General features: G+C 40.8%; 1 protein-coding gene across 2 annotated transcripts in view; it reads left to right on the top strand.

The window, feature by feature from the left end:
- The window catches only part of LOC145984281 (inactive phospholipase C-like protein 2), a 744,169-nt gene that overhangs the window by 436,468 nt on the left and 293,936 nt on the right, over positions 1–13,765 (top strand). For both annotated transcript variants that reach the window (XR_014441294.1, XM_083117918.1), the window contains exon 3: positions 13,020–13,226. Coding sequence is in view for 1 of the 2 variants with exons in the window: in XM_083117918.1 (XP_082974044.1) it covers positions 13,020–13,226 (207 nt within the window). In the remaining variant the exon portion in view is untranslated. The remainder of the gene's footprint in view (positions 1–13,019; positions 13,227–13,765) is intronic.

Here is a 13,765-nt window from a genome sequence, read left to right on the forward strand (position 1 = left end):
ACCAGCTGTTCATCTTTCCTTGAACTGGTCCAAGTTTCCGCAGCATAGGTCAATACAGGTCTTATCAGTGTCTTGTAAAGTATTAACTTAGTTGTTCTGGACAATATGGTGCTCTTAAAATGTCTCTTTAGTCGATAATAGGCCCTATTCGCTGCTATAAGTCGTGCCTTTACTTCCTCCTGTGAATCATTTTCATGTCACAACAGAACCCAGGTAGATAAAGGCATCCACTCTATCAAAGGTATAATTAGCCATTGTTATCGTCGGTGATGTATTATATCCGTGTGCTTTACCTGCTGTCATGTACTTAGTCTTCCCTTCATTCACCACAAATCCCATCTTCTTTCCTTCCCTTTCTATGGCTAGAAATGCTTCTTCTACTGCATGTAGCGATCTTCCTACTATGTCCACATCATCTGCATATGCTAGTATCTGGATTTACTTATAATACATGGTACCCCTAATTTGCACCCGAGCTTCCCGTATAACCTTCTCTAAGGCAATATTAAACAACAAACAGGACAGGACATCGCCTTGTCTTAGTCCATTTTCTATTTCAACAGGTTCTAAGAATTGTCCTCCTACTCTTATGTTACTATTGGAGCCCTCCATAGTTTTCCTCACGATTCTTATTAATCCTATTAAAATTCCAAGATCTTTCATTGCCAGATATAGTTGGGCCCTGTTTATACTATCGTATGCAGATTTAAAATCAAGAAATAGATGGTGCGTTCCTATCCCAAACTCCAGAGTTTTCTCCAGTATTTGCCTTAAGGTGAATATCTGGTTAATTGTAGATTTTCCTGGCCTGAACCCACATTGATATGATCCAATGCACTTTTCTACATATGGTAGTAGTCTTTTATATATAATTCTTGCAAATACTTTATATGCAACGTTCAACAATGTAATTCCACGATAGTTAGAACACTCCATCATGTCCCCTTTCTTGTGGATAGGTACTATGATACCCGTCCTCCATTCACTTGGCATCTGTCCCTTTTTCCAGATTATGTTTATTATTTCCTTCAAGCCTCTAATGACACTCTCGCCTCCATGCTTAAGCAGCTCTGCTTGCAAGTTATCTATCCCAGGTGCTTTACTATTTTTCAATATCTTGACTGCCTCCCATACTTCATCTAACTTTGGATTTTCTATGCCCTCTTCTCCTTCCTCTTCTTCATTTAATCCTTCTTCCAGTATACCTGCTACATCTGCACTGCCATTCAATACATCATTAAAATGCCTTCTCCACCTTTCTACCTTTCATTACTGTCGCTAATTATATCGCCTGTTTCATTTCTACAGACTGTTGTCCTTGGCTTAAAAACATCTTTTGTATTATTTACCAGCTTATACATCTGTCTTACATTCTTCTGCTCATGCAGGCTTTCCAACTGCTTCATCCATTCCCTTTTTTCTTCCTATGGACTCTCTTCTCAATCCTTCTTTTCTCTTGATATTCATCCTTAGCTCTCCTTGTTGCACTTCTTTGCTGCATCCTCTTATATACTTAATTCTATTCTTTGGTTACATTTTGACATTCCTCATCGAATCATGTTTCTTTATTTACTGGCTTTTGTGTTTCAAGTATTGGGCAGAATTGCACTGGTGCCACATGTGGGCAAGGCAAAGCGAGAGCGGGACAAAAGTAGCTGGTTCCCGCGCACTGTGTGGCAACGTAAACCGGGCTGCGTTGCCTAGTTCGAGCGTCAGACCGACCTCTCTCCGGGGCACTTTTGTGTCATCCCTGACCTTTCGAGCAAATACAGTCAGTTTGTATCGCATGGATTACAAAGACCAACTCTACAACGAGATATTCATTCTCTTAAACCTCCGAACACACGGGGTTTTGCTCCGACGTGGCAACAGCGCGAACTTCTGCCACCCGCCTAATTTCATGGCCGTGTGTTTAGGCTACAAATTGCGCTGTGGATAACATATATCATACACCTGCAGCAATGAATATAATTGAATGATTTTAAGTCCACTTTATGTACAGATAGGCTAATCGTGATTGGGCCTACAGTTTAAAGTGGGATCCGAACCACTGTGCAATGTGCCTCCACCCGATATCGAACTCGGGGCCCCTTGATCACAAGGCCTTCTTGGAGGGCACCTGCAGCAAAGGCTACGAAACATTAGAAACATGTAAATGACAATAAATATCGTATCATATGATTCTTGCCATTGGGCTTCCCCCATGGCGCGGTGGTATCTTCGTCGCCTTGTAATCCAGCGGTCCCGGGTTCGATACCCGGTGAAGCCACATAGTTGTTCGGATCCCACGTTAAATTGTAGACCCAGACCCGATTAGCCTTACTTTGCATAAAGTGGACTTAAAACACCAACTCAATCAGTCGATTCTTGCCATTCAGCTGTGTGTATCATACACGCCACCTTACATATGCTAAAACTGTCTTTTCACTAGTCCCCGAGACAAACGCTAAATCACATCAATCATGCGCCATAACAACTGAAACATTGAGTTGGTGTTTTAAGTTTACTTTAAGCACGGTAAGCGTAACCGGGAATGGACCTACAGTTTAAAGTGGGATCCGGACCACTACGTGCCTCCGCCGGGTATCGAACCCGGGACCCTTTGATTACAAGGCGGGGACGTTACCACTGAGCAACTGAAACATGGAAAAATAGATATACACATGCATATATGTCCATATTATCATAACTTCTAATATTTAAAATTGTCATCTAACGGTACGTTCACAGCTCTACGCTCAACCACCGATCGATGCCTGCTTCACTGATCCGTAGCCGTCACTCTCGCTGACCCCCTGTAGCATCTTTTGGCGCTCCCTCTAGATTGCGTGTGAATATGAGCGCTCAGGGCTTTGATGTCCCCTCCACTTGTGCCTCCCCTCTCCTCCCTGGATACTCCCTGAATTGCCCGCTCGATGCTACCCCTTGCACTGGATCCCATTTACGTTGTCCGAGGGGCGCTCACCAAACACATTCGGCCAGTATGTGGTCCCTCGTCTCCTCTGCATCGCATGGCGTTTTCTGTGAACGACTACCCGCAGCGCAATGTACTGCCTGACCAGGAACTCACAATTTACAGATAGTTGTTCTTGATTCTTTTCAAAGAAGCTCAGCAATCATTTTCGTCTTTGCATTAATATGGAGAGATTGCAAAACATCATATATGAAAATCAAATGCAATAACATTTTCAAGAAATGATGAAAGACTGGCTACTCACGGTGCCCACTGATGTTTGTTTGTGTTTGAATGATTTACGATTGTCTTCTGGCCTCCCGATTGCATCCTCGCATAGTAATCAAGAGGTTCCGGGTTCGATACCCTGTGGAGGCACAGAGTGGTTCGGATCCCTCTTTGAACTGTAGGTCCAGTCCCGACAAAGTGAACTTAAAACACCAACTCAATCAATCAATCAAACAATTGTCTTATTTGATGTTTTCGAATTTGCAACGAGTTCCCACTACGAGTCAAATGCTTCTTCGTTAACTCTGTGCTGGGTATCTGTGGAGCGAGAAAACAAAAGCAAGTCTCTGCGCAAGTAGTGACTCGAGGGAGCTCGGCCAATGAACACGTGAGAGGGAACGAGACTGCGTGGAGGGGAAAAGCGACTGCAGTTACCGGTCGTTCCAGCAGCTTGTACTTCGTCGCTTCCCCCCACACTCGCTCTTCCCCCTTCTTGCGCGGCCATGCTCCATAGATTACCGGGATAGAGTATAGGTTACTCGGGGACATAGTATATATGCAACGCGCTCATGATACTGTAATGGTTACAGTAGAGACTGGTAATCAGGAATTGCTGAATTCCCTCCCTCCCCTGGAATATTGCAGTCATTATTACGATCACTCCATCACACTTTCAGAGACTTTAATGACTTTAAATGTTCGTAATTAATAGCTGCTAAGACACCGCAGGGAGCCTCGGTGGTCTAGTCGGTTGGGAATCTGACTGCCACGCAGGAAATCAGGGTTTGATTCCCGGAATAGGTGACCTTAGATATAATTTTTCCCACCTTTTCCCTGCATAAAGCGGCTCTGGTGTTCACCCAGTCTAAAATAAATGGGCATCTGGGGGCAATCCTGAGGAGTAAAGGTGACAGGAGCGTGGTGCTGATCACATCACAGCCAAAAGTTTGTGTGTTTAAGATATAGGAAAGTTCGCGGTCCTACCTCCACATCTCCTATGTGGTTTCATGGCACAGTGCATTGTGCACAGGGAACTTTACATTTTGTTTTTAAGACAAAGTAGACTGCGACAGAGTCGCACAGCATTATTGGAACAAATGAAAGGATTCTCTGAGCGCCACTGCTTTCCATTCGCAATTTCCTTGTCTATTGTTCTTATTCACAAAGTTTTTCATCGTCAGGTAACGAAAGGTTAAAAATTGTTAAAGCTGCATGAAGGAATCACATTCGGCTATTTCTGTTAAGTACATAAATGTCTTCAGCACAGGCACTTCCAAATGATTTTGCCAAGATGCGACATAATTACATAGAAGAAGAAGAAAGAAAGAAACGTACATTAAGAAGGGAACTTTCCTTTAGTCGATTGAAACTTTCGAGTGATAAGATCTCTGCTTTACCTTATACAATGATTTATGGAGAGAGAAGAGGGAGGAAAGGAAGGGGGGGGATTAGGTCCAATTTTTTCGAACCCACACCTAACTACATTTCTTAATATAACTTTAGCACACGGAATTTGAAATAACGACAGCATATGAAGCTTTTGGAACTGGAAGGTAGGGGACAAGTGTGAAAAGCACATCAATTTCTAACACTTCTGCGCACTTCTGCATTGAAAAGGAGAGTTAACTACATTTTATTTAAAACAATCTATTCCCGCAACCAATGCATGATATAAACTTTGGACATATTTTCGTTCGCTTGCTCCAGAGATTCTGGGACAGAGTGTAGAATGGCATATCGAGAGTGAGATAATATCTTCCTTGTACTATTTGTGTAGTAACACAAACAAGGATGACACTGTGATTACGTGAAGAGAGAGAGAGAGAGAGAGAGAGAGAGAGTGCTGCGAAGAAAGAGTAGGAATTGTGGAAAAATTACTTCTCCATGACAATCCACCAGCCCACTCAGCACCTCGTGACAATCATTTTTTCGTGAAAGAGAAATCAACATGCTTGAACACCCAGCCTACTCACCAAATCTGGTCCGTTGCGAACTTTTTCTCTTCCATAGACCAAATATGTTCAAGAGGTTAATTGCGACCTCATGGTGGCTACTCACCGGGAATTCCTTGAATCCCTGGAATTCTGCGTGAATTGTTCTACATGGACGTGAAAAATTGCAACTTTTGTTAATCCAAGTCCCATTGAATTTATACATATTTATAAATGCACTGAGGCAAGTTTATCGTAGTTTAGCTTTTATTTTTATCGAGGAAGGAAGTAAATGCTACGTGGAAAGTAAAACAGAATTCTCTCAATCCGTTTACTTGATTGTCCTTCGCAAAACAATCTATCTGACAGACGGAAGATTATTGGAAGATATGTTAAAGTTGATTAGGCAAATTTGAGTTTGAAATTGTTGTAAAATTAAGTTTTTTGTAGATTAGTATATCTCGAAAAAAATTGTGACTTGTGTTTGTAGATGCATTTCGAGTCTGAGTATGTGAAATGGCAAATGTAAACTCCACATCATAAATGAAATATCTTAAACATGTGTACCATTTAATTGAATTGTAACTTTTGGATACATTGGAATCACACAGACCCTTTATATTGTTAATATATTTGTGTGTGTTTGTGTGTCGGTAGTGAGAGCCGGTAATACGTAAGGTTCAAATAGAGAAAACATCTTCCCTTGCACCCTTGAATTTTTGGAAAGTTCGCCTTGAAAACCTGGAATTATACTAGAATTTTATCATTGTGCTTTTGTGCCCACACTGGACCTTGATGAGCTCAAGAAAGAACCATGGAGTGTCTGAAGCACTGATACTGTGGATGAGGTGTGTGAGGGTGAATGCTGATTTGTGAATGCGGGAGTAAATAAATTAAAGATATATAGGATACAGTTATAACACATGGAGGCCGTCATTGTTGTTGTGGTGAACATGTACAGTGTCTCTCAAAAGTTTTAGGACAACGACATTTTAAACTAGGCAACCCAATTTACGCAAGGCGTTGGTGGGTTGCGTGTACAGTTAGGCTCAATTTCAGGGTTGCCACATGTACAATAGATATTTATAAAATACGCGAAAGGAATAAAAACAAGTATTATCGTATGAAATTATTAAAAATATCACTATTATATCGCAAGTGACAAAATTCTTTCTCAAAGATAAAAATAGGTTTTCTAGTATTTCATTGCTGATGAGTCTACAGAAAGGAAAAAAGGTGATAGAAAACGAAAGGTGACAAAGAAGAGGAGAAAGAGAAAGCGAAAGGAGAAGAGGAAAAGTAGAGGAGAGAAGAAAGAAAGGATAGACGAGGAGAGGAAATGTGGTGAGGAGAGAGGAAATGTGGTGAGGAGAATGGAAGAAGATTCTAGGAGAGATGTGGAAAATGGAGCAAAGAAGAGAAAAGAGAAGGAAAACGAGATGAGAGAAGAGGAGACGAGAAGAGGGGAGTGGAGAGTAGAGTAAAGGAGAGAAAAGAGAAGAAGGAAAAGACGATTGCAGTGGAGTCGGAAATCTAAGACAGGAAAGGAGATACGAGAAGTGGAGATGAGTGGGATAGAGATAAGATGCGAGTAAGGTAGGGAAGGCGATATGAGATAAAAGCAGAGCAGAAGGAGGGAAGAAGAAGAAGAAGAAGAGAAGAACAGAAGGGACTGAAGAGAAGAGGTAGTTGCAGAAAATATCGTCTCAGCGTCAAGAATTGATGCATTGGTCAAATTATCGACATGAAACATTCAATAACATTTTGAAATGTATTGGAGAATGTATTAGATCGGTGCGAAATGCCTTTTGGCTTAGTTCAGAAGCAAGATAAAATCTTCCATGTAAGATCTTTGATTTCACCTGCGATTATACCACTAAAAACATGAATGTAATTTGAATATTTATAAGAATTATCCCATTTTTGTCCACTTCTCGGTTCGTTGAAATGGAGATTTTGTAATTTAATATTTCCCCTCCCCCTTCGTTAATTTCAAACTGAATCATTCCGTTTCACATGGCGTGGACAATGAACACAATGGGATAGGTCTAAAACTTACGAAAATTTTCTGCCACCGGAAGGGTTTGAACCTACGACCATGAGATTGACAGTCCTGAACGGTAAACACTACCCTACAAGCTTTCGCTCCTGAAAGCAAGTAGAAGGAGCTGACCAATGTGAAATGTAGATGCAACTCTCCTCCTACATGTAATGTGCAAACAATACTTGTTTGTAAAAAAGAAATTGAAGGTAGTACGACTCGGCGAAAACATTTAATGGAGAATTGCACATGATGAAAACTTTTCATTCTATATTTGCGGAGGTTTCCTTCCATTGAACTCGAGTGGGAAAAGGGGTAAAATTAGTATGTCCTGAATTTCCGCAAATATACAACTATTAGCTTATCTGCTTACTTGTTTTGACATGTGTTGGTGAACATGTATCTGCCATTTGCTTATCTCATTTCTTGTTTCGATCTTTTTTTCTTGATTTGATTTAGTTTATTTTACTTCGCGTTTTGTGCCTCTTGGCTAATTTGCGAAGATGGGGATGAGTGATGAAATGATGAAATTGATGAATGGACATTCACAAACAACCAAGCCCGACCGGGATTCGAACTCGGGACCCTTGGCGTCGCAGCGCGATGTGCTAACCACTCTAATTTTGTCTCATTCTGATATACAAGTTATGGAATTACATTGTTTTTGACATAAGTATATTACTGCTATTACAATTTGTATTTCTATCTGGTTAACCTTTACATTTTTGTTTGACCTAAATTAAGTATAAAGCACTAATAAGAAATTTGCATACCATTTCTTCCTTGCTTGGAGAGGAATTTTTTCGTATTGTTCTTGCAAGAAGATCCTGAATTGTTTCTGAAAACTGCTCTCGTCATTGTGAAATATATATAATAAGTATTCTGTTATCAACCATTGTACTGCTCGTTGTTTTGTTGGTGGAAAAAAATTGAAATCAGGAAAAACTATATCTGTATCCGTAAACAACAACGTTGAGATGGACCTAAAGGAAATCGGTAGGGATGGAAAAGAGTATATAGATCTTGCTCAAGATAGGGAAAGATGGAAGGCCTGTGTTGCTGCAGCCATGAACCTTCGGGCTTAAGAAGGCTAGAGAGTTAGTTAGTTAGTTAGTTAGTTAGTAAACTTTGTTAATGAGGTGCGGCATATACGACTGAGCATTGTTCGCAATTGGTTCCATGCCGTGGAGGAGTTTCGACACTTCGTTATCCTGTGGGCTAAAGAGTCAGGCACGTTGCATGATATACAGTTAGGCGAGTCACTGATTCCATATTGGAATGTCCTATACCACTTTGTACCATATTGATTGGCCCGCTTTTGAAAGGTGTTTGGCGGAGACATTTTCCCATATTTGTGGCCAATTATGTGTATTGAAATCCCTGACTATTCGTGGTACGGCGTGCTTGAAACTTATTGATTTCTCTATATAACTTTTTAACAGATGGTGTAATTGTCTCATGTCGTAATAACTGGTAGCATACCTGTAAAGCGATGTCCTTATAAAACAAAAACCTTTTGGTGATACTTTGGATATCGATGGGAGCTTCTAATGGAATGTTTCGTATTATCGTCTGTATACATGCTTGGGTCGTTGACTCGTGCAGTGAGAAAGCTGTTTGAAGGCCAGTCTGTACAAACAATGATCTTGCCTGTGTGTTCACGTGTATTAGTCCCAACCCACCTGTCTTCTCTGATAACGTGACCTCATTTATTGCCACCCGGAAAATTGTATCGTGCCACAAAAAGCTGCCAACAGCTTTGTTGACCTTGGCTAAGTGCTGTGGTTTGAAAGGTAGGATTTTTGCTACATACCAAAGTTTAGAGAGAGCAAAAACGTTGATAAATCTTACTCGTGCTTTTAAACTCAGAGAGCGCGTCTTGTTCACTCTGAGGACGTAGATTGCCCTCTCGCACGTGAGGTTACTATTGGCTTCGATCGTTTCATCGATATTTGCATAGAAGTTTATACCTAAAACTTTTATTTTCTTGTCTACAGAGATCTCCGTATTATTTGTGAAAGGATTCTCCTTGCCAAGGGGTATCAGAAATGACTTTCGATTGTTTAGTTTTGCTCCTGATGTGAGCTCAAAGGTATGTATTTGGCTTTTAACACTGTCCAGATCTCTTTCATCCTTGAGAAAAATCGTGACGTCGTCCATGAAACTGCCAACTTGTATTGTGGTGGAAGCCATAGAAATACCCTGTAAATGATGCTGGATACTAAACAAAAAGGGGGCTATTGTGAGGACGTACAATGTGCTACTCAAGGGACTACCCTGTAGTACACCCCGTCGCATTTTAAAACTTGTTGTCAAGAAACCATTTATTTTAACTTTTAGCAGCATATGATTAAATAATGTTTTTATCCATTTAATAAAAGTGTCTCCGAAGCCATATGCTTCTAAGACTTTGTACAGATATTCGTGATTCACTCTGTCATATGCTTGGGAAAAGTCTAAAGATAGAATTGCCTCTGATGCATTCTTATTTTGTTTGGTAATAATGACGTCTCTTATCGTTTGCAGCAAGTGATGTATACTTTGAGACGTATTACAAGCGAACTGTAAATTGCCAATAAGTTTAACCATATATTTTTTTAGACGCTGATTTATGCACCTACTTATAAGTTTGATATCACTACTCAATATTGAAATTGGTCTAAAATCTGTAACGAATTTTGGATTTGCCTTTTTGGGAACTAACACTATAACTCCCGTGCTACTGGTCTTCCCTATTGTTCCTGTTGTCAACACTTCGTTGACCCATTCCGTTAATTCGTCTCCTATTAGATCCCAGAAACATTGATAGAATTCTGATGGTAGTCCATCTTCGGCTGTAGTTTTATTTCTCGGAGCTTTGAATACTGCATCATGAACCTCCTTTTTACTAAACGGTTGTGTGAGCTCAGTTCTTTCATTTTCCGTCAGTGATGCAGGGAGGTAGTTCAAAAAATTACATTGCGTTTCTGCGGGATTAAAGGCTTGACCAAGAAGATTTTTATAGTATTGCAAAAACCTGTCGTGTATACTATGAGGGCTGGTGACAACTTCACCGGAATCTAAAGTTAATTTATGAATAACGTGACTCCTGGCGTGTTTATGTTCTTGAAGAATGTGACTTAGTGTGGCTTGCTCGTCAGGGTCTATAGGAAGAATCTTGCTCTTTATTATTGCTGCAGATTTTCGTTTCCTATGTATAGCAAGTAATTGCGCTTTTATTTCATTTGCATAGCGACGATCGAAATTACCTTGCAATGCTAAACGATGGAGATCATTCAAGACTGCATACAAAAAATTGTATTTGTTTCTTTGATCTCTACTAACCTCTGCACTGAAGAATTTACTGACCTGACGAAATTTAGGCTTAACTCGAGTTTCCCACCACTCGATTAGGGTATTTTGCACTGGCCGAGAGGCCTTGAGTTCGTTCCACGTTTCCCTGATTAGCTGGACATAACTACCATTGCGTAATAATGTGCTATTTAAAAGCCAGTATCCGCTACCTTGTCGGGGTTTAACCAAATCTAAATTTATTTTGAGAATTGGGACACTATGGTCACTAAAACATACTGGAAAATTTTGAACACTAATTATATATTCATGAAATCTTGGTGCGACATAAAACCTATCGATCCTTGACGCACTATTGGAGGTGATATGTGTATAACCTTGACTTTCGCCGTTGGCGTGTATCCAAGCGTCACGCAGTTGTAACCCCTGCGTTAATTCATAGAACGCACGTGAGAAGTTGTATCCTGGATTTTGATCTTGTGAACGAATTACGCAGTTAAAATCTCCCACTAGTATAGTGTCTAGTGTGTGGGATGTCAACTCGGGCCCTACAACTGTTGAAAAAAAATCTTCTCTTTCCCGTCTGTTTTGGCTTCCTGACGGAGCATACACATTACAGAGAAACACTGAGCCTAATTTGGCACTTATTTGTCTGCCCGTGGGATGGGGCACTACATTACGTAAATCCAAGTGTCGCCTACATGCTATGGCAGTCCCTTGTGCAAAGGGAGTAAAATTGTTGTATACTTTAAACATGCTCAGTACAGAAAAATCGTCTATGGCGACCTCTTGTAAGAGGGCCACATCAATAGACGATTTAATGAGAAAGTCATTGAGAGCAATTATTTTGGTCTTACTTTGCATTTGATTCAAATTTATAGATGCCAAGGTAAATGTTTGCATGATGATAACTGTCCACAAAAGAAAACTAAACTTACTTACATTCTTCAACATTACTGATCTCTAATTTCTGCCTATAATGCATTAACTATGCTTTCCACTAAATAAATCTGGGGTAAGTTTGTTACTCGTTGAAGGTTTCTCTTTAGTTACATTTGCTGAATTACTTGTTAAACTAGCCTTTGAAACATCTTGTTTTGGGGTACCAGGTTCTACTCTAAATTCGTTATGAACTATTGTGGAACTTACGCATTCATGATTTTTCTTCTTCTTTCTTCGTAGCACCATGGACTCTTCCGCCACTGACCGTAACCTTGATACAGATCTTGACCGTGATTTCCTAGGAGAGGTAACTACGGGGAATTCGGCCTCCGCGAACAAAGCACTTGGGGGTGGGGGCGGGGGTATGTGATGCATCTCCTCTCAAGTGGTCAATGTTGGCTGTTCCAGCTCTTCCCTTCCTGTTGGTGCATTCTTCACACTAACTTCGTGTCTGGTACCTGTCTCCTCGTCGGTGATTCTGGGGCTATCCGTGTTCCCTCCATTGTTATCTCCTGACGCAGGGACTTCTGCAACTGAAGGAGCTGAATCTCTTGGTTTAGTCCGTACGGGTAGTACAGTTGGTTCATATACCATCGGTACATTGTCAGCGGGTATATTAACCGGCCCCCTACGGGGCTGGTTCCCAGAGGGTCGACGCTTAGGACACTGAGTCATTACGTGATCCTCCCCCGAGCACGCAAGGCACGTACGCACCTGCCCAGGGTATGTTACCCAATAGGAGTCTCCATTCATTATTACATATGAGGGTATGGGTTTGCGTAGTATCATTTTGATCAAGACACGTCCAGTTCGAGTAGGGTAAATGTGATCTGCAGAGTATGTCTCGTCTTCAATTTTTAACACTTCCCCATAAGACCTCATGACACGACTTATCACTTCTGCACTTAATTCAATTGGGACTACATGGATTCTGACAAGTACATGTCGCTGGTGGGCCCATTCTACTTCAACTTTATGATCACCATCTACGTCACTATAGATTACCTCAGCACCAAAATCATTTAGTAACCGTTCTCCTACCACTTTTGTCGCAAATTTCACGTACAAACACTTACGAAAGTAATCTATTTCAAAACTGAGCACTTGGTTCGTAGGCACTTGGTAGATATCATGAAACCATCGATGAAAATCCAATGACGTATGTCGCGTTTTGACATCAATGAAAACAAATTTCAAGGTGTTTTCTCTTTGTGTATTCATCGTGATCTATTTCATCGTATCTTCACTGGCTCACGATAATTGTAGTCAAAACCTCGCTTGCACTTCAAAGGAAAAAAAGAACTAACACAACACTAGCAACCGTATACGGCCCTAGCTAACTCGGACAGTTCGATCACTAAGCCTTCTCACGCGAAGAGCGGAGCTCGCTACGAACTGCTTCCTGCACAAGCTGCAGGCAGACTCTGACCACTCGGCCACAGGGTCGGGCATCTTGTTTTGACATTTGGTGGTGAACATGTATCTGCCATTTGCCTATCTGATTTCCTGTTTTGACATTTGGTGGTGCACGTGTATCTGCCATTTGCTTATCTGATTTCTTGTTTTGGCATTCGGTGGTGAACATACTATATCTGCCATTTGCTTATCTGATTACTTGTTTTGACATTTGCAGTGGCTATAGAGAGCATGAAGGAAATCCGAGTCGGGAAGAACACGGAAGTGCTGCGTAGCAGAGACCTTTCATCAGGCTACACGGAAGACTGCGCTTTTTCCATTCTTTACGGGGACAACTTCGAATCTCTCGATTTGGTGGCAGCCACTCCTGAAGAAGCCAACATATGGGTTACTGGACTGAACGCTCTCATTGGTGCCCACAAATGTAAGTACCATTTAAGGCTACAATATTTTTTCTCTTGTTTCGTAAATGTTTCATGCATGTTGTTTCATATTGTTTACTTTGTGCAGTCACGAACAAGAAAGAACATCCACAGCTATAAAATATTTTTTATATTTTGGATTTAATTGATTGATTGATTGATTTTTATATTATGGGTTCATCAACACACAAGCTATTTTTGCCCGTCACGCAATATGGGGTGATGTCAGGCTCCTAACAAGAAAATAAAAAGGCTATTAAAAACTTCCTCCCTCAATTTTTAAAACTAATATATTAATTCATTACTTAACAAGAACTAAAACTATACTATTTCCAAGGATAAAATCTTGATACCATAGTTAAGATCTGAGGTTGTAAAGGAGCAAGGACACACACACAGGACAACACGACCCCACGGAGGATTTTCCTGGCCGTGGGCCTATGCCCCAGAACCTAGTTGGCCTGCAAGAAGCAGTTACCGTGGTGTATACTGGAATTAAAAAATAAGGCATCACTGAGGCCTCACCTCTTACAAAGAAACC

Source organism: Lepisma saccharinum, chromosome 2 (assembly GCF_977018435.1).
Source record: "Lepisma saccharinum chromosome 2, izLepSacc3.1, whole genome shotgun sequence".
Lineage (NCBI taxonomy): Eukaryota > Metazoa > Arthropoda > Insecta > Zygentoma > Lepismatidae > Lepisma > Lepisma saccharinum.